This window comes from Lepidochelys olivacea (genome assembly GCF_965140295.1).
Source record: "Lepidochelys olivacea isolate rLepOli2 genome assembly, chromosome: 11".
Taxonomy (NCBI): Eukaryota; Metazoa; Chordata; order Testudines; family Cheloniidae; genus Lepidochelys; species Lepidochelys olivacea.
The window spans coordinates 59,755,708-59,776,363 of NC_140421.1; the positions used below are offsets into that span (position 1 = coordinate 59,755,708).

General features: G+C 45.7%; 1 protein-coding gene across 2 annotated transcripts; it reads left to right on the forward strand.

The window, feature by feature from the left end:
• Nucleotides 1–5,358: 5,358 nt before the first annotated feature.
• On the forward strand, nt 5,359–20,412 carry LOC311528241 (caspase-8-like). 2 transcript variants are annotated; one of them, XM_084643022.1, is made up of 9 exons: nt 5,359–5,568; nt 9,074–9,456; nt 11,686–11,791; nt 12,170–12,308; nt 12,408–12,458; nt 14,258–14,325; nt 17,125–17,260; nt 18,217–18,718; nt 19,563–20,412. In XM_084643022.1, exons 2-9 carry the CDS (start codon nt 9,152–9,154, stop codon nt 19,696–19,698), a joined length of 1,443 nt encoding a protein of 480 aa, XP_084499148.1. In that variant the 5' UTR covers nt 5,359–5,568; nt 9,074–9,151; the 3' UTR covers nt 19,699–20,412. The 2 variants fall into 2 exon arrangements, with proteins under 2 accessions (XP_084499148.1, XP_084499147.1); XM_084643021.1 differs by lacking the exon at nt 5,359–5,568 and adding an exon at nt 7,410–7,552.
• The last annotated feature ends 244 nt before the right edge of the window (nt 20,413–20,656 follow it).

Consider the following 20,656-nt stretch of genomic DNA (forward strand, 5'->3'; position numbering starts at 1 on the left):
GTGTCCCCTGAATAGATATGTGGGCACAGTTGGCAACGGGCTTTGTTGCAAGGATAAGTTCCTGGGTTAGTGGTTCTGTTGTGTGGGATGTGGTTGTTGTTGAGTATTTGCTTCAGGTTGCGGGGCTGTCTGTAGGCAAGGACTGGCCTGTCTCCCAAGATTTGTGAGAGTGTTGGGTCATCCTTTAGGATAGGTTGTAGATCCTTAATAATGCGTTGGAGGGGTTTTAGTTGGGGGCTGAAGGTGACGGCTAGTGGCGTTCTGTTATTTTCTTTGTTAGGCCTGTCCTGTAGTAGGTGACTTCTGGGAACTTTTCTGGCTCTATCAATCTGTTTCTTCACTTCCGCAAGTGGGTATTGTAGTTGTAAGAAAGCTTGACAGAGATCTTGTAGGTGTTTGTCTCTGTCTGAGGGGTTGGAGCAAATGCGGGTGTATCGCAGAGCTTGGCTGTAGACGATGGATCGTGTGGTGTGGTCAGGGTGAAAGCTGGAGGCATGTAGGTAGGAATAGCGGTCAGTAGGTTTCTGGTATAGGGTGGTGTTTATGTGACCATTGTTTATTAGCACTGTAGTGTCCAGGAAGTGGATCTCTTGTGTGGACTGGACCAGGCTGAGGCTGATGGTGGGATGGAAGTTGTTGAAATCATGGTGGAATTCCTCAAGGGCTTCTTTTCCATGGGTCCAGATGATGAAGATGTCATCAATATAGCGCAAGTAGAGTAGGGGCTTTAGGGGACGAGAGCTGAGGAAGCGTTGTTCTAAATCAGCCATAAAAATGTTGGCATACTGTGGGGCCATGCGGGTACCCCCATTTTTATGGCTGATTTAGAACAACGATCAATCAATCAGAACTATGCGGTACACACATTCAAATTAACATGAAGTTGGCTAAGCCTGTTGAAAAGAAATACTGCGTAGCTGGATTCTTTTTATTTATCTTTAAGGCTTTAGGGTTCACACTGGGAGGGGTGACACACAGCCCCCTACGTCCCCCCACACACACACACATAGGGGGAGAGGTGACACACCCCACTCCTGTACACCTCTCTCACACAGGGCGGGTGACTGATTGAACTGACCCTCCCTGCCCAGCACTCTCCACCCTCCATGCCTGGCTGGGCCCCTAGGACAGCCTCTTCTGGTACCTGGTGCTGCATCTTCCCGAGGGGGGTGGAGGTGGCATGTTGGGTCACGTGCCCCCGCCCCTTCCCGATTTCTGCCAGGATTCACACAAGAACATGGCCAGCTACAGCCTTTCAGCACTGTGCAGTAGGGAAGGGACAGGAGCTGCTTCCAGCCCTGGGGGAGGAGCAGCGGGGCTGGGGTTTAAAGGGACAAAGCCGGGAGAAGACTGCAAGGGGGGAGCATGTAAAGGGCTGATGGGTGGGCAGCAGAGGTGACATGTAACCGGCTGGCACCTGCCCGCACTCACCAGTCATTGCAGCTGACAGCAGCCCAGCCAGAGCCAGCACGCAGTGGGGACTGTGCTGATGGACCAGCAGGAGGAGCAGCCAGCCCCGCTGTGCTGCAGCTTTGCTCCACCACCAGGCTTGCACACTCACCCCCATCATCAGTCACTGGACCCCCTGCTCACAACCACTGGTGGGCGGGCAGCTGGCGAGTAGGGATCCGCCAGCAGCAGGACCCACCAGTACTGATGGGGAGTTGGGGGAAGAGACAGAAAATACGGGACAATTTGCCTGTTTTTAAGAAAAAGTTGGGACACCTGCAGGAGGGCTTAAAAATGGGACATCTGGTCACCCTAGCTATGTTACAGAAAGGAGCGGTATGTCTTAGAGTAATGGGCTATGGAAGGGGCTATGATTATGCCATAGTTATAAGCAACTAGTGACCTGTTGGACTCTAACATTTGATTATTTATTAAAACATTTATCAATCATTGACTAATCCCTTATAAATAGTTTATAAATGGAACCTTAATATAATGTGTGACTAAGAGAATAGTGTCATGATGCTTTTAAATTAAACATTCTTTTCTATTCCTAAAGATAAGGTTAAATTGTGAAGTTTCTGCAGGTTCGCCTTTTCTCTCCTATACTTCGAGTTCCTATGCAAATTCTTCAGATTGGACTACAACAGCTGCACATGACACTTACCTGATACTTACTCAGCATATTCTTTCAGCTGCAGTTGTCTGTAATGTGGATGCTGCTGGAAAGCGGGAAATGCTGCGATTAAGTGAGGAAGGAACCGTTAGTTGTTCTGTAATAAAAGCAACGGAACAGCAGTGAGATTTATCTTGAATTTTATTTGCTACTTCTGAGACCATGGTTTTAGGTGATTTACTCCCCCATGTATGTGAACTGGTCTTGAAAGTTCTACAGTTTGCCTGCTGCCCAAACCAAAAAGAATATAATCCCTTGGTATTACTAGATATGGCAAGTATCAGACTTCAGGTTTGTCTGTGTAACTCCTAAGACTGTGGTCAAGATTCTCAGGATAGCTAGTGATTTTGGTGCCTCAATTTTTGGGGGTCCAATTCAAGAAACCTTAAAGAGATTTGAGTCACCTTCCAAAAATCTGACCCCTTTAAAAGTGCCTCAAACTGAGCACGCCAATCATTAGTCATGTTTGAAAATCTTAGCCTCTCAGATATTAAACTATAGTTTAAAAAAACAAAAACAAAAAAAAATAACTCGACCTTCTGGGCCAAACTCAGCCCTGCTGTTAGCAGCAGGCCAGCAGCAACTCCATTGGACTCCGTGCCGAAAACTTAATTGGCATTAATGTGTGTGTGTGTACCTGCTAATACCAGGGTTCAATCTGGGCCTCTATATTTTGAGTTAATTGAATTAGGGGTCTAAAAATGTGGAAACAGGAAAATAGAAGTTTCGATGCAGATATTTGAAATGTTATTGGTTCATACCACTGCATGTGTGGCTTTGTATTTTTCTAAGGGAGAGGCATAGTGGAGCTGAGGGGCAATTCTTTGCTATTTGCTGGTAGGCCTGGTCATTTCTGGTACTCTTTCTAAAATTGAGTGCTTTGCTCACCTCACAGCAGAGATTCACCAAAATCTGGCTATGTTCATGCAACCAGGAGCATGCTTGGAAAAGGACTTATTCTGGTTAGTGGCCATGACAAAGGCAGAAGAATGTTCACTGTGTTTGCAGCTTAGCGATCAGAATAAAATGGAAGGATTAATAAACACTGAACTGTACTTGAACAGAATTGCCTCTGTTATCTGGGAGTCAACTGGTGACTCAAGGGCTAGAGAGGACGAAGAAAACCCACCGAAGGGGTTGTGGGAAAGCACTGGCAGACTCCCAGGGCCTGAGTCCACACAGTGAAACAATAGGGCTTGAACCCTGGTTCCTGTTTTGGAATTAGGCTCAGACCCTCCACCCCCGTGAGGTCCTAAAACCTTGGGTCTGAGCCGCAATCCAAGACATTTGTGTGTAGCCAGAAGGGAGGGTAGCATCTGAGCCTGAGTCTCAGCCTGGGCTTGCATTGCAGTGTAGACATACTCTCAGATATTATGATGATAGGCAGCAGTGTAGATAGATAGATACGTGTTACCAATAATCATACTGAACAGAAAAGTTTTTGTGTGTGTCCTAAATACTTTTGAGTAGAAAATTCTGCTTCATTGCTTTGTTTGGGAAGTCCCTAAATTTCATTCATGGGCTTCCCCCTGATCTTTTTCTCTTGCAGTAAAGCAACTACTCACCATGACACCACTTTGGGAATTTCCCCACCCAATATGCTATTTTAAGTTCCACAGATTTTCTGTAGGTAGAAAGCTTTTTCCAGGCAGCACCTTTATCCCCACCTTGACCTGAATCTTCCTTTACTTACACTGGTTTTACATCAGTGGATTTGCACTTGATTTACACAGCAGTATGTGATTACAGAATTAATGCAAAAGCTGCTCTTCCCTTGGGACTTGTGTTCACTAGAAAATTAGGAGTTAACAAAATGTTAAATGTGACTTTGCAATCAGTCAGACTAGCCCAAGCCTAAAACCCAGATTTGAAGATATCCCACACCTGATATGCCTAAAGTGACTTTGTCTATGTTTTTCACCTGATATAATAGGATCTTCTTTTGGGACACCTGGGATGTCCTAGCTTTTTTTTTATTATTACATCTATAAAAAAACATTTGTCTTTGATCATGTAAAATGCTTGTTTGAGATATAATGCTATTCTGAGTAGAATTTTCTCTGTATTTACAAGGAACAAACAGTCCAGTGGAATGAGTGTTCACTGTGATGAACAGTTTTTTGAAGGCAGAAAAATGCCAAATAAGTGTGGATGCTATCAAAGATGTTCATTAGCTCAGAAGGAATGTTAACAACACTCAGTGAGTGTTTCTTGATAGAAATAGAGGGCTGGAAAGGACCTTGGGAAGTCAAGTCCAGCCCCGGCATTGAGGCAGGCCCATGTAAACCTTAGTGGCTCTCAACCTTTCCAGATACTGTACCCCTTTCAGGAGTCTGATTTGTCTTGTGTGCCCCCAGGTTTCACCTCACTTAAAAACTACTTAAAAATATAAAGAGTCACAGCACACTAGTACTGAAACATTGCTTACTTTCTAATTTAATTAGAAGTATATAATTATAAAATAAATCAACTGGAATATACATATTGTACTTACATTTCAGTATATAGAGCAGTATAAACAAGTCATTGTATGAAATTTTAGTTTGTATTGATTTTGCTAGTGCTCTTTATGTAGCCTGTTGAAAACTAGGCAATATCTAGATGAATTGATGTACCCTCTAGAAGACCTCTGCATAGCCCCCGGGGTACATGTATTCTTGGTTGAGAACTACTGTCTTAGACTGTCCCTGACCGGTGTTTTTCCCATCTGTTCTTAAACACTTCCAAAGATGGCGATTCCACAACCTCCCTTGGAAGCCTATTCCAGAGTTTAACTATCCTTATAGTTTTTCCTAATAGCTAATTATCTGCTGCAGATTAAACCTTTTACTTCGTGTCCTACCTTCAGTGGACATGTAGAACAACTAATCACAGTCCTCTTTATAACAGTCCTTAACATATCTGAAGACTGTTCAGCTCATTCAGACACGAAAAGTTATTGGGAAAAAAAAGCCACTCCCCTGTGGACTATGCACGTCACTGCTGTTGAGTCAGAAGCTGGCCATAATGGCACCAGCACACATTTAAAACAACCTGCCAAAACTGTGCACTTTTGAGTGTGCCACAGCCCTAAAACAGATACCCCTAAACTGCCCTTGTTTATGATTTTGAAAATATGGTGAAATGGCACACAAGCGTGTTAGGATTTCCGGGTGCTGTATCTTTTGGGGGTGGAGGTAGGGAAGGAAATGACACTACAAGGCTCTGGCTCCCCAGTGCCACGCCCCTTAAAACATACTGCTCAAGCAATGTGGTTACAAGAATAAACATGCATCTTAATGCATAACACTTCCCATCAGGCGACCAGGAAGTCTTGAGTTAAATTGTGTGTATGCTGCTTGCCTTCACACGAAAAGGTGGCTGAGTTACCACTAACTTTAAAAGCAGCCTGGAGAACTGATTGCAGCGAAGACCGTGAGGTGGGACAACTTTGTAGTTAAAATGTAAGTACCAAGTATCTCAGGAACTGGCTTTAGGACGGTTGGTATCCTTTCAAAGGTGACTCATGCTGCCTGTGAATATACAGCTGTCATTTTAGTAAGGTACCTCTTTCTCAGATTGCTCACAAGCAATTTTGTTCTAGCCTAAAAAGCCACACATTGCCAGCTATTTCTGAAATGATATTTGTACTTTTTATTAATCTTAGGGTAATATTTTTTATTAATATTTTAAGCTAAATCATGAGGTCTTTCTCCCAGTTCTCACTAACTCTGGTGAATACTCATTAACATCAGTGGGAGTGTGCGTGAATAAGGACTGGACTGATTGCCTGTGTTTCAAGGAACAAAGGACAACTGTATAAAAATAGGGGCAGAATTTATTTTTAAGGGACAGCAGCATATAATATTCTGCTTGTAGTGCAAAGATCTGAAATACAGAAATTTTACATGTGTAGCAGCAATCTGCTTGGTACTGTACAGACACACAGGATGCCGTACAAACTAAAAATCATCTATTTGTTTATATCCTGCAAAGTATTACTATTATCATTTATTATTTGTGTTACCATGGCCCCTAGGATCCCCTGGTGCTAGCTGCTGTACAATTACAGAAAGAAAAGCTGATCCCTGTCCTAAAGAGCTCACAATCTAATCTTTTTTGGCAACACAGAAGCTTCTATAGTGATATGGGAAATAAGACACTAGGCATCAAATAAGGGGATGTTCCTTTAAGATACGGAGCAGATGGTTTCATCAGTAAGGAGTACGACTCTGACTCAGCAAAGCATTTAAGCCATGTGCTTAACTTTAAGTACATGCTTAAATCCACCCCCAGGACTAACTAAGGAGTTTGATATTTGCCATATGGGGTCTAATCCATTTTACTGCAGAAGAAAGACATTCATCAAAAGTTGATGATAAGCACTAGGTACAGTTGGGGTTCTCAAACTGGGGGTTGGGACCCCTCAGGAGGGTCACAAGGTTTTTACATGGGGGGGGGGGTTCACAAGCTGTCAGCCTCCACCCCAAACCTTGCTTTGCCTCCAGCATTTATAATGGTGTTAAATATATTTAAAAGTATTTTTAATTTATAAGGGGCGAGGGCCACTCAGAGGCTTGTTATGTGAAACGGGTCTACAGTACAAAAGTTTGAGAGTGACTGGGATACAGCTTGCTGTAAACTGACCTGATATGCAACTCCATTTTAACCGTGTTCTTCAGTGAAAAAATGCTTCATTGTTGTTGATTGTCTCAAGGTGAAAAGACATACTTGGCTTCTTTATGGGGGGCGGCCTGAAAACCTTGGGCAGTTAAATCCTCCCCACCCCCTTTGTTGTTTTAAATGAGAAATTCAGATATTTTTTAACCCTGTAACTCCGGAAGCGTGGAGGATTATTGAGTTTATAGTCGCTCTTAAATGCAAATGCCCGAGAAACACTTGCTACGTCTTTGTTAATGCTCCAACACTTTTTTTATTGAGGAGGGGAAGAAAAAAAAAATCACACTACACATTTGCTCAGTGGTTAATTTGTAATGAAAGAGGTGCTGGGGCTCAAGCTATGAACTACCAAGCCTAGAGGTGAACGGCCAGGCCCAGCGATGCCGGGGCTCAGCCCTGGCACAAATTAAGCTCTGCAGCGGAGCCACCGGCCCCAGCCAGGCGGGAACTCCGCATTCCCCCTACTGCCAAGCGTAGCAGACCGCCCACGGCAGCCCGGGGCAGGGGGTGTGCGGCCAGCTGAACCCCGCGCCTCCTTTCAGGCCGCTCCCACCGCCCCGCCAGTGCTTCACGTGGGCCCGGGGGCTGAGCCCAGTCACGTCTTTCTCTGCCAACCAAGCCCTGCCCCCCTGCAATGGGCTGGGCTTGGGGTCAAAGGCAGGGCCGCTTCCCTTTTATTTATTTATTTATTTTTGGCCTGCCGAGGCCCGGCTGGCAGAACGCCCCCATTTTGCCTGGCGGCGCCGCCGGCATGAACGTGTGGGGCGGGTGAGGCGCTGAACCCGCTGCGGGGGGGGATTTTTAGACGGCCGAGGGCGCCGTGGCGGCGTCTCCGCCGGGGGCGGTTGGCGGGGGGGGCCGGCTGGAGCGCGCGCGGGCTGCGCCCCCGCCTGGGCCTGCAGCGGGACAGCGCCCCCCTTGCTCGGGCGGGCCGGGCGCGCGGCTTCCGGGCCCCGCGGGCGGCGCTCCCGGGGCCGGGTATCGTTGTCCGGCGGCCTGGCGAGAGGCTCTTCCAGCTCAGCGCGGCCTAGTGCCCGGAGCCCTGTAGCGGGGGGCGCAGGCTGGTGACCCTGGCGCTGCTGCCGGCTTCTGGGGCAAGGCCCCGTGTCGCCCCGTGCCTCAGTGTCCCCCGCTGTACAATGGGGATAATGGATCATTCCTCCCCCCCCCCCGTGAAGGGCTTTAGAGGCGCCCCAGTGGAAGTGCTGCCTAAGGGCCAGGGCCCAGGGCTCATGCTGTCAGGGGACCGGGTGGGGGGGGGTGCACCTCTTTCAGATTACACCCAGAGGTGGTGTTTCCTGGCCCTCCCCTGCCTTGTCCCGGAAGGGCTGGGGTCAGCAGTAAGGGAGTGAAATAGTGCGGGGCCGCACCCCCTGGCCAACTTTCTAATGGCCAAAACCCAACCCCCTTGCCCCTGCCATTCCAACCCCCCCCCACACACACCCCCGCTCTTCCCCACCCTCTCGCATTTTCACTCACTGGGGTTGGGGTTGGAGTGCAAGGTGGGGGGTGAGGGGCCCCAGAGTGGGGCTGAGGCGTTTGGGGTGCAGGAGGGGCTCAGGGCTGGGGCCCAGCATGCAGGAGGGGGCTCAGGGCTGGGGTTGGGAGTGTAGGGGCGGGGTCAGGATCTGCAAGGGCATTTGGGGGGGGGGTTCCAACCTGCGGCTGGGGGTTGGGGTGCAGGAGAAGGTTTGGCCTGCATGCTCTGACTGGGTAGCGCTTACCACTGGCAGCTCCCAGTCGGTGGCATAGCTGGGCTAAGGCAGGTTCCCTCTGCCTACCCTGGCTCTGCGCTGCTCCCAGAAGTGGCCAGCATGTCCGGATCCTAGGCGGAGGCATGGACAGGTGGCTCTGCGCAGTGCCCATGCCCGCCGATGCTGTCCCCGCAGTTCCTGGCCAGTGGGAGCTGTGGAGTCAGCACTGGGGGTGGGGGCAGCATGTGGAGCGTCCCTGATCACCCCTGCATCTAGGGGCTGCAGAGACATGCCAGCCGCTTCTGGGAGCTGTGCAGAAGTCAATTGAGATTTATCACTGACTTCAGTGGGTATAGAATGTCAAGCCCTTGAGGGTCCATTTTCTCCAGCAGCCCAAGTATTGGCCATTGCCAGATGCAGGTACTCAACTAAGGTAGATGACCCACTGGTATGCAATCCTAATGCTAGAATGAATAAAGGCATGGCAGATCCAAGGGACAAATTAAAAAAAATATCAATAGGTACAAAGTTTACTATGAGACTGTTTGCAAATTGCTGCCATACCAGATCCATGCAGTTGTTTTCTTCTTCACAGTCTAAACAGAGGCCACTTAGGACCCTTCTTTCCTTTTATCTACGACTGAAATAAACTTTTGTCAGCTGTCTGAAGAAGATGGACTTCCACAAGCTCCTCTACACTATCAGTGAGGCTCTGGCCACAGAAGACCTGGTGGCTCTGAAGTTTCTAAGCCTTGAACACATCCCACTGCGGAAGCAGGAAGGCATCCGTGATCCTGAGGCCTTATTCCTAGCACTCGAGGAAAAGGGCATGATGGAGGAAGACAATCTGTCCTTCTTAAAGGAGCTGCTGTTCAGGATAAACCGCATAGACCTCCTAACTGATAAACTGAGCTCCAGCAGAGAGGAGATGGAGAGGGAGCTTCAAATTCCAGGGAGGGCCAAGGTATCTCAGTTCAGGTGGGTAGCTCTGTATTGTATTGGTGGGGGATCTAATGCCTTATGAAAAATTAAGTATAAATTATGTTAATGATTTGCACGTGATTTGTACCTGTGGTTTGTCTATAAGTGCTCTCTGAGGGCCTCAGCCTCCTCCCAACGAAATCAATGGAAGTTTTGCAATTGATTTTAATGGGAGCCACATTAAGTCTGCAAAACAGTTAAGCAAAGTCCCTTTGCATAATGTGTATAAATAAATTGCTACCTTAATGTGCATGTTAACGTACAGTAAATGTATGTGAGTCTGACACTGATGTAACTTAAACAACTTGCAAATAATAAATGAAAGAGTAAATTGCGCATTCCTTTAAATAGTAGATGGGAAACAGTAATTCATCCCAGGGGAGGGGTGAGATTCTCAGACCCATTAAGTCTGCATTTGCATTGTTCTAGCAGGGCAAAGCAGATTCATGTGGCATAAGTGACCATCTGAGGATTCTCCTAGAATGGGGGGAAATCCCTGGATGAGCTTGACTTGCATGCCCTTGTGTCCAGATGCTAGAATGACTGTTGGTGACAGTCAGAATATAGAGCAGCCTTGAGGCTGCCCTACTTTATATTAGGGGTCAGGCCGTCACAAATTGGCACTAGGACCAAGAGCTGCAAAAGCGGTAAAAATCTTTGCACTATTGCCTTCTCAGCTCTGCCATGTTTTACTCAGGATCTGGCTGCAGCTGTTTATTTAAGTTGGAGGATTACATAGTATTAGTGCTCAGACTAGAGAGCATCCTATTTTCAGAAAACCAAACTCCTGGTCTGGATAAGTGACATTAAACACTTTAGGGCCCAGTTCTGTACAATGTTTCAATTAGAGTTGTGGGTGTGTCCAGCCTGAGCCTGAAAATGAAAACCAGCATCTTTGTTTCCTAATTAAACAAATTCCTCTTCTCATTCTTTAAACTGGAATTTAAGGGGAGTGCACTTGGCTGATATAAATGGCTCTCCTTGATGTGGAGCATGGGGAGTAACTGCTGTAAGGTCGGATTTACAAGGAAACTGAGGCAGGAGGCCTGTATTCATTGTCTGTTTAGTTAGGACAGTTCAGTACACCCCTGATTCAAGAGCCGGTTGGGTTAGATTAGCTGCTTGCTCCTAAGAGAAGGGTATCATGCGCAGAATATACAGCAGCTGTCTGCCTCCCATACTGATATTAGACTGCATTTCAGACTACCTTTTCAGACAGTGAAAAGCACCATTCCTTAAAGGCCCCCACGTGACTTCTGCCCAGCTCTGGTTTTGAGTTTGCCATCCATCCTTATTGCTCATTGACTGAGTGGAGACTGCTGTACAGTAGTCCCTGGGTGCGGTCTGAGATAACCTGCACACAATGCAAATCCATCCTTCCTTCCATTCCCTTCCCTCTCACCAATGTGTGTGCTTCTGTCCTGAGGCTTCAGTAAAGGCGGATGCCCTTCTCTACCAGCATCTGCCTTTAACGTTGCCTGTCAGTAGTTCAGTGGCATCCTGTAAAGCTGTTTAACGATCCCAGATGTTTAGAGATCCATACTTGCTTTTGGTGCATCTGCAAGTTACATTGTCTCTGCAGTGCTGCAGGACAAACTTTGGATTTTGTTCTATGAATTTGATTAAAATACATGCATACACACACCTCACAGCTCAAATGTGAATGGTCCCAGTTTGAGGTTTTTCAGTCCCATTGAGGGTCTTGATGCTGACTGTAAGATAGACCTGGAACAAAGCATCTCTGGGGGCTTTCACCTGCCAGTATAAATATGACTGCAGTGTAAACTGATCCGCTATGTCTCAGTGTATTTATCATAGACTGTAGCAGGTTAGGAACTTGGGGAGTTACTGGTAAGTGATGAAAACTGAGAAAAAGCATTGACTAATAACTGAACTGTAAAAGCCATCAGCCCATATTGGGTTTTAGTTGGGCAGCTCAACTTAGTTTTTAAAAACTAACTCATTTTGGCTGCATAAAAAGAACCATGTTTGAATTCTATGTTGTCCTGGGACCAAGTGAAGTTAAAAAAAATCAATTTCCTTTGTGTTAACATTTGTGTCTGTGGAAAAAATACATTTTGTGTGTGTGTATATCATACAATTTTTGCATTTTGTGCCATGTATGCTTTCTAGTGAGCTCTCAGTAGTTTGCCAGCACAATATTAAATTAAGCTAGGATACCAACTGGTTCATACTGAGCGAAGCAACTCCCTGTTTTCCCACTAGGTACCTGCTCTTCCAGCTCTCAGAAAACATAACAACAGATGAGTTGAAATCTTTGAAGTTTCTTCTGATGAAAGAGCTTCCAAAGTGCAAGCTGGACAATGAGATGGTAAGAATTGTTTCATTGCTTTTAGCGGATCCAGAAGTTGTTTAAGGTGTAGTGGGAGAACAGGACTTCTTTGGGAATGGCCATCCTATGTTTCCACATCTTAACACCACTTCCCTTACCCCCACCTCCAGTAAGAAATATTTCTAGCTAGGGACTAGATAGCTTATTTGCTTCATTATTATTAATCATGTTTATTACTGCAGTGTCCAGACTGCGGCCCTATTGTGCTAGATACTGTAAAAACAAAGTAAGTAGTAGACAGTTCTCTGCCCTGAGGAGCTTATAATCTAAATAGATAAGATAGAGATAGTAGAATGCAGAATGTGGAGGGAAAGTAAATTCTGTCTCTAACAGGAAATTGACTTTCTAATTGCCCAGATGCTGATCAGTGTTTTCATTGAGATGGAGAAGAAGGGACTACTGGCAGAAGAAAACCTAGAAACCCTCAAGACTATTTGTGAGAAAATTGACAAAAGCCTTCTGAAGAAAATTGAAGAGTATGAATCAGAGCGAAATGGTAAAAATGGCCTTTTCCACATCAATTACTTTTGAATTGACACATCAGTTTAATGTGCTAAGCATCTATAGCTAAACAATGGATTTCTTTCGTATGCAGTGGAAATGTACATCACAGAAGGACATGGAGGCCAAACAGGAGTCTCTGAAGGTAACTGACACAGATTAGCTTCCAAAGAGATGCCATTTAGAACTTTCTTAATGCATTTTCACCTCTTTTTCCCACATCCATCACATTCCTTTTAATCCATCTACTTGTCTTGTCTCACCTTTATATATAGTGAGCTCTATTTACACCTCTACTCCAATATAACATGACCCGATATAACACGAATTCGGATATAACGCGGTAAAGCAGCGCTCGGGGGGGGGGGGGGGGGCGGGGCGGGGCTGCGCGCTCTGGTGGATCAAAGCAATTTCAATATAATGCAGTTTCACCTATAACGCAGTAAGAATTTTTTTGCTCCTGAGGACAGTGTTATATCAGGGTAGAGGTGTATTTGACCATGTCTAACCAAACACACGGTTTTAAAGCCCCTTATTTTTCATAGTTACTCTAGTGAGATTTTTTTTTTAAAAAAAAAAAAAGCTCTTTATTGCAATGAATAGGCAAGGAGTATCAGAGATGCCTACTGTCTCTAGCAGGTATTTTATTTTACGTGCAGGCTGTAGTCCTGCCTCAGGCCCAATGAACATAGATCCATGTGCTGTCTCATTGACTTCACTAAGATGCTGCACAGATGCAGGGACTGTATATGATCAGATACTGATGCAGGCTCTGGGCCCCAAGGAGTGCAAGGAAAGAAATGATCTATTTAATACCAGTGTATCTAGTTAAGGACTCTAAGAAGTCTTTACCTCCCCAGCCAACTATGTGGCCTAGTGGATAGAGCACTGTACTGGGACTTGAGTGATCTCTGTTCTAATACCCGCTCTGCCTGTGGCCTGCTGTGTGACCTTGGGCAACTCTGTAAAGTGGGGGATAATGATAATGATCTCCTTTTAAAAAAGTATTTTGTGATCTATAGCTGAAGAACACTAGCTGCCAGGGAGATATTATTTTTCACTCTAGACATTTTTTTGGTGGTGGCACACTGAAACTTCCAAAATCCATTCCTGGAGGCAGGGAGATTTTAATATTTCATACACCAACAAACTTGAGCAAGTGGGCTGATATCATAGAGGTAAACTGGTGTTTGCCAGAAAGGGAGGGAGTACTATGGATACAGTAGTCAGGGTCTGTGCAGAAAGGCCATGTGATTTTAAAGCTACTCACTTACAAGCACTTTAAAAGTGCTTTCACCATTATGCACCAAAATAGGAAAGGACTCGGGAGCCATTCTTGAGGCATGGTGAAAGCACTTACAAGTTTAAAGCCACTCACTGACAAGTTTGTAAGTGCTTTCAGCCATTCTTGAGGCATAGAAAATTCATGCTTTACCTGTACAGTATTTGGCTTTTGTCAGTACAGTAGATAGGGCAGTTGAAATTCCTATTGGATAAATAGCTTTACCAGTTCAGTATTTGGCTTGTCAGCACAGTTGTGAGAGTGGATGAAAAACCAATTAGATAAAAAGCTATTATCCTAGCAGCTTACCTTGATACACAAGAAGCAAAGCGTTAGGGGCCTGCTCCTGCTCCCAGTGAATTCATTGAGCAGTTTTGTATTTTTTTTTTCCCCCAGTTGGTACAGGATCGATTCCTGTGTCATTTTACTCCAGTTCAGCTACTCTGAAACACAACACTTTTTGCAACCCCCACACACCTTACTGAAGCCAGGGGATAGCATTTACTCATTGTACTTGCATTGCTGCTAACAGCCATTACACACGTGTCTCAAGAGCAGACTCGTGGACCTTTTAAAGTAACAATTTCCCAGCTTTCCCAGATGATAAAATATTATGCTTTACCTAGTTCTATGCCTCATTGTCTCTTTCTGGATTATTTTAGTCCAGGACAGCCTTTGGCCATCTCAGACTGCATCGGATTCTCCAGGCATCGATGAAGAAATCCAGCAGGTAAATCAGGATTAAAAGTTACTTTATGGGATCTGGCTGTATGTGGGATATTGTTGTGTTGGGCAGATGGTGGGCAGTGAGAGTATCAAGCAGCAGACAGATCTGTCTGTTTATGAAAACAAAACCCTACAAGCTTGTGGCAACAGAGGGTAGCCTTTCAATGATTGGCATGAGCTGGAAATTTTGATGTGAGTTTTGTTTGGTCTGTGCAGAGAGGCTGTCTATGAGGTGGAAACATGTCACTTATGGGATATTTGTTCTTCTTAAGCCATGTCAGTTGGGGCACAGGCAGAATGTGGCACAGCTATTAAGCTTCAGCAATCTGTTATTAGAAAGTCTTTTGTTTCACGGGGTAGCTAGAAGGGGCCCATTTCTTGAACAGAGGATAGGGCAGAGTGAGTTAACACTGATAAGCAGTGCCAGAGAGCTGAGTGGCTCTGTGCTAGGGTTGGATGGTTGGGTTTTTCTTTTAAACAAAGATGAATATTTTGATCTGCAGCTATCCTGCTAGATGCTAAATATCTCATCCTGACCCCCAGCCCATTTGATGCTTCCAAATATTGCCATTCATTATAAGAACAGAATGCTAGAGTTTTACAGTGATCGCAGCTCTATAAGGCCCTGTTTCTCTACTTCACTATCAGCCTCTCCAGGCACCATACAGGAGCTGCTGTTGCACTGGTCTCTCTCCTCATTTGTTACTCACGGGTGACCTTGCCTGTGGAGGTGGCGCATTGTTGTTGCTGGAGGCTCCAGGACTGGTCTCCGTCCTTCAGCTCAGGGCACCAGTCTCAGGTGGAACATGGTGGTGGATCAGTTTCTCCTGTCAATTTTATTTTATTTAAAAAAATTTGTTTTCATTTTTGTGCAGTTGTGACTTCTAATCTTCCTCCTCCTCTGCCCCTGGATCTAGTGAACGGCAGTGTGGTGGTTTCAGCCACCTTGCCTCCCTCCTGGAGTCCTCTGCCCCTGCTCTGGCAGGGCAAAGCTGTCCTGTAAACACCCAGTTTTAAATCTAAGCAGTGGTCCTCTCTCTGAAAAAGCATTTGCAGGCTCTACAGCGGGGGGGGTATGCCCTGCCTGGTCCCACCCATCTGACCCTTGCGCTGCTAGGGCCCAGGCCCTACCCTGCCCTCAGGAGGCACAACTCCAATGCAGAAATGTTCGGTGAGGCGCTTCTGAGGGAGAGTATAAGGACAAGGAGGAAGCTATTGGGCCGGTGCCAGGGGTAATCCCTGCAACAGAGCTGGGCTGGAAGGGGAAAAAACCCTGAGAGGATCCAGTCCCTGCCAGGTGTGTGGGGGCTCCTACACAGCTCCCCTTCCTCTGGCTGTGAATTGGGGGATTCTCAACCTTAATCGTATCATGGGTATTTTTAGTAAAAGTCAGGGACAAGTTGCAGGCAATAAAAAATTCACAGAAGACCAGGACCTGTCCCTGACGCTTACCAGAAATACCCTGAGGAGGTGGGGAGGCAAAGAGCTTTGCTGGGGCTTGCAATGGGGTGTCCAAAGCTGAAGGGTGGCACCTCAGCCTAGCCCTGGAGCCTCCAGAAATAACACTGAATCACCCCCGAATGCCATAGGGAGGGGCATGAGCTTTGAGTAATGAATGAGGAGAGAAGCTGCTAACAGAGAAAAAAATTCAGGTAATAAAATTTCTCCTTTAGCTGTGAACCCTGCAGTTCCACTTCTGGACAGCAGAGGGCACTAACACTCCCTTCTGCTCTTGGCTCTTGGACCCCTGCTGTGGGTCCCTGGCCGAGGCAGGAAGGTTTAGGAGTACTGGGGGAAAGGGAGAGCATAGGTGTGAGAGTGAAGATCACGAGACACAGCCATGTGAGGGGAGCAGGAAGGGGTTGGGCTGCATGTAGAACAGGCGGTGAACATTGTCAGGAGGTGGCCATGGAAGGTGCTGGAGGCAGAGGGGGATGTAATGCAGTAGAGTGGGGAAGGGCCTGGATGCTGGAGCAGAAGGGAGCTGTGTGATGGGGGAAAGTCAGGGGCATGCAGGATATGATTGAGGAGAAGGAGTATCGGGAGTGGCTCTAATAGGGGAAGATACTAAGGGATGGTGGGGAGAGATCCAAAGGTGAGATCTCACAGGAGGTGGGGAGAGAATCTAGGAGAATGTGGATGGCAGGAGACTGAACTGGACAGAGAGAGTGGGAGCGAGGAGCAGGGTGGGGGAGAGATTTATAGGGTGGAAAAAATTAAATGTAAAGTGGAGAAGAGCAGAGTCAGTGAAAGGCTGAGGGGAAGGAAATGGGCAGGTACAAGCAAAAGTGATCAGACTGAAAAACAAGGGAGACAACGGTCAGGATGAAGAATGGGTGTGAAGTGAGCAGTGAGGGAATGTTTGGAGGAGTAACTGAGGGGGATGGTGAGGCCTGTACATCAGACAGCGGGGAAGGAGCGGTTTGTGTGAGGATAAGGATAGGTGAGATGGAGCAAGAACGTGAGGAGAGAAGGTGGTGGTTGAGGTTGGCGGAAGAGAGACCCCGCAATGCCCCTAAGTTATGACACTTGCAGCCATGGTGACTAAGTAGCTGATGGAGCATCCTGGCCTCAGCACACCCCCTACACCAAGGAGGGAAGCAGGTGGCACAGAGCCTGCAACAAGAGACGTTGGTGTAGGGAGAATCGTTGGCTCCCCATTAGTGCAGCTCTTCAGCTGCTGTGCACTGGAACTGGGCATTAGGCTGAACCCATTGAACGTGCAGCAGGAGTATATGAAATGTGAATGACTGGTCGCTGCAGTGCAGGTTGTGGGTTGTTGTTCATCTGTTTTCCCAAACAGCCTGACATGTACAAAATGAGCAGCCAGCCCCGTGGAATCTGCCTGATCCTGAACAATCATGACTTTACAAAAGCAAGATCAGAGGTGCCTAAACTTCAAAACATAAAAGACCGGAACGGAACAGATGCCGATGCAGGTACAGCAAGGACTAGAAAAATTCAGATACAGTTTGCATATCTATAAACTCCAGGGAAATTGGAGTAATATGAGAGAGGGGAAGAGGTCTGGCCTACTGTATGAAATTTATTTAACTAGTTATCACAGCGTTCACTGTCAAACTGAGATGGGATATATCAGGTGGGGTTCCACAGTGGTCTGTCCTGGATCTAGTACTATTTAATATTTTCATTAACAAGTTGGATGATGGAATAGAGAGTACTATTGTAAAATCTGTGGCTGACACCAAGCTAGGAGGGGTTGCCAGCACTTTGGAGGACAGGATTAGAATTCACAAAGATCTTGATAAAATGTAAAATTGTTTTGGAATCAGTAAGATGAAATTCAATAATGACAAGTGCACTTATGAAGGCAAAATCCAATGCCTAAATACAAAATGGGGAATAATTGGCTAGGCAGCCGTAATATAGAAGGAGATCTGGGGATTATACTGCATCACAAATTTAATGAGTCAACAATGTGATGCTATTGGGGAAAAAAAGCAAATGTCATTCTGGGATGTATTAGCAGGAAGGTTGTAGATAAGACATAGGAGGTGATCTGTTCTGGTAGGGTTTCAGCTGGAGCACTGTGTCCAGTTCTGGGCACCACACTTCAAGAAAGATGTTATTTGCAAATTTTGTAAGTATGCTCTCTCCTGTATCATGCAAGTTGTTAATGAAAATATTGACAATATTAGATCACTGCTGTTCAGGCCCTTAGATCCTTCTTTTCCTCTCTCCTGCTCATTGCTGTGGTAGCTGAGATAAATTCCCAGTCTGAAAACATAAGTAATGGGGGTGGGGAGGTGGAATTAAATGTATAAGAGTGGGGGAAAAAAGCATGAGCCTAATTCTCTTTAGTGACTGATTAATTTATTTAGTAAAAGTTACAAAATGTCCGTCCCCCCCATTGCCCCTTCTGTTTACTTTCCAGCGGCTTTGAAAAAGGTCTTTACCAAACTTCACTTTGAGATAGCAGAGCACAAAGACCTCACTGCACAGGAAATCCGTCACACAGTGCACTTGTACAGGAGCATGGACCACCAGGACCGGGACTGCTTTGTTTGCTGTATCCTCTCCCATGGTGATAAAGGCATCGTATTTGGTACTGATGGGCAGGAAACATCGATCCAGGAACTAACCACTTCTTTTACTGGCATGAACTGCCCCTCACTTGCTGGAAAACCAAAAGTGTTCTTCATTCAGGCCTGCCAAGGGGACACATTCCAGAAAGGGGTACATATAGAAACAGATTCTACAGAGCTGGATTCTTCTGTAGAGGCAGATGCAAGATTTCAGCTGGAGTGCATTCCAGATGAGGCAGACTTCCTGCTTGGAATGGCCACCATGAAGGATTTTGTGTCCTACAGAAGCACAACCCAGGGCACTTGGTATATACAATCACTGTGCGAGCACTTGGAGAAGAGCTGTCCACGGTTAGTACAACTTATTTCAATCTCCTATAGCTACAGCTATCTTATTCATAAAAGCTTTAACACTGATTTGTGTATGTACATACATTTTGTCACCTCTTCATTCTTAGCTTTACACCTTGTCTGTACAAAATTGCACTGTTGAATTTAAGCTGTGATTTAGTTAAATAGGTGCAAATAGCTCTGCAGATACCCTTACCTACATCAGTTTTTAAACTGACAAGTTAAACCAGTGCTAGCTTCTTGTGCAGACAAGGCTTTATACAAGTGGTGCCATTAGTGGGGTGCTTGGGTGTTCTCTGCACACATCTGCCTTACCTGGAGTGATTGTAGGCAGAGTACCCCACAACCCTCATTGATACAGGTGTTGTGTAAATCTGAGGATGAAGCAGTGACACACATGTAGAATATAAAATCCTATTACAACTGTTCTGTAATTACGGTCTCCTATATAAGGGAGTTGCATCCCATTCAGGTATCTGTGAATATCTGTATGGAGGTGGGGATGGGAGCATGTTCGTACACACAGAGACAGGTCTCGCTCTGTATAAAATAATAGAGAGAATCTCACGCACACACTGCTCCTACATACATACAAAGAGAAAGACCTGAATAGGGTCCAACTCACTTTTTTAGAAGACAGCAATTACAGATCAGGCACTGTAAGTTGTTCAGTGTAGCATAATAAAGGTAAATCCATTATTTGGTCGTTACACAGAGCGAGCACTGCTGGCTTTGATATGGGATAATGTAGTAGCATCTTTAAGCAATCAAAAGGTGTTAGTGGACAGCAGGTTAGGTGAACCCCTTTGCTGTTGCTAATGCTGAGATTCTCATTTTTTGGCAGAGGAGAGGATATTCTCTCGATCCTGACAGCCGTGAACCGGGAGGTGAGCAGGAAGAATGACAGGCTGAACCAAGGGAAGCAGATGCCACAGCCCAGTTTCACACTCAGGAAAAAACTCATCTTCCCCATCAATTGAACAGGGAACTGTAGTCACCCCAACTTGAAATCTGCTATGGGAAAGTCTGCGTCAATTCTGGGCTTTTGTTTGTTACAAAATTACAGCTTTCAGTATGTGCTCTCAGGGTGGGAACAAACATACCTTTTTTTGAAATGTAGCTTTCCAGAGAGCAGGCTATTTCATTAGAAGTGTTCACTTTTTGTAGTCTGCCAGAATTGTGAGTACAGCCAGGTTGCTGGACAGCTCAATGCTCTCACCAATGCCTGTAGATCAGTGTTTCTCAGTGACCGGTCTGTGGACCAGCACCAGTCCCTGATATCTCCCTGACACAGTTTAGGAAGGGAGGAAGCCAGTCCCTGGTATCAGAAAGGTTGAGAAACACTGCTGTAGATGATAGCAGGTATTAATATAGAGGCACTTTTTCAAATGATGTATTTTTCAGGGAGAACTATCTACCAAATTTGGAAAACAAGATACTGACTAACTTAGAATCAAGTTTAGGGTTGTGCACACATGTAGTTTATGATCAGCTTGTACAAAAGTAAAAAGTAAGTTTCAGAAAATTTTCTCTCCCTGAAAATAATTATACAAATTTTAGTCCAACAGGATAGATTGAAGAAAAAAATCGAAAGTATATGGCAAGGGCTTACACCAGAAGTGCCTTTTCAAAGCACTGATGGTGAGGCAGGTTAATAGTAACTTCTTTTCTTAATAAAGTGTCCATTAGACTTATTCAGCTTCTGTTCTCAATAAATCTAACTCTCCGCTTCCACACACTGCTCTCCAGTAGAGCCAGTCAGACAGTGGCAGCAAGAGCCTCTGTTATCCATCTTTCAGAGCGTCTGCTTTTAGCAGCTTAAGAATTAAGTCAGTTGTGAAGGTGCAACCCTATGGAAGCCTGAAGTGGTTGGGCAGCCAGGGGACAAAAATTTACTTACCTCACTGGTTTTCAAATCCTACTTCTAGTACCAGAGCA

What these genes read in the sequence shown, in the direction of transcription:
- LOC311528241 (XM_084643022.1), top strand. Translation starts at nt 9,152, where the DNA reads ATGGACTTCCACAAGCTCCTCTACACTATCAGTGAGGCTCTGGCCACA. An exon ending in GCCAAGGTATCTCAGTTCAG is followed by an intron (nt 9,457 to 11,685) that starts GTGGGTAGCTCT and finishes TTTTCCCACTAG; the next exon opens with GTACCTGCTCTTCCAGCTCT. An exon ending in CGGAACAGATGCCGATGCAG is followed by an intron (nt 17,261 to 18,216) that starts GTACAGCAAGGA and finishes TTTACTTTCCAG; the next exon opens with CGGCTTTGAAAAAGGTCTTT.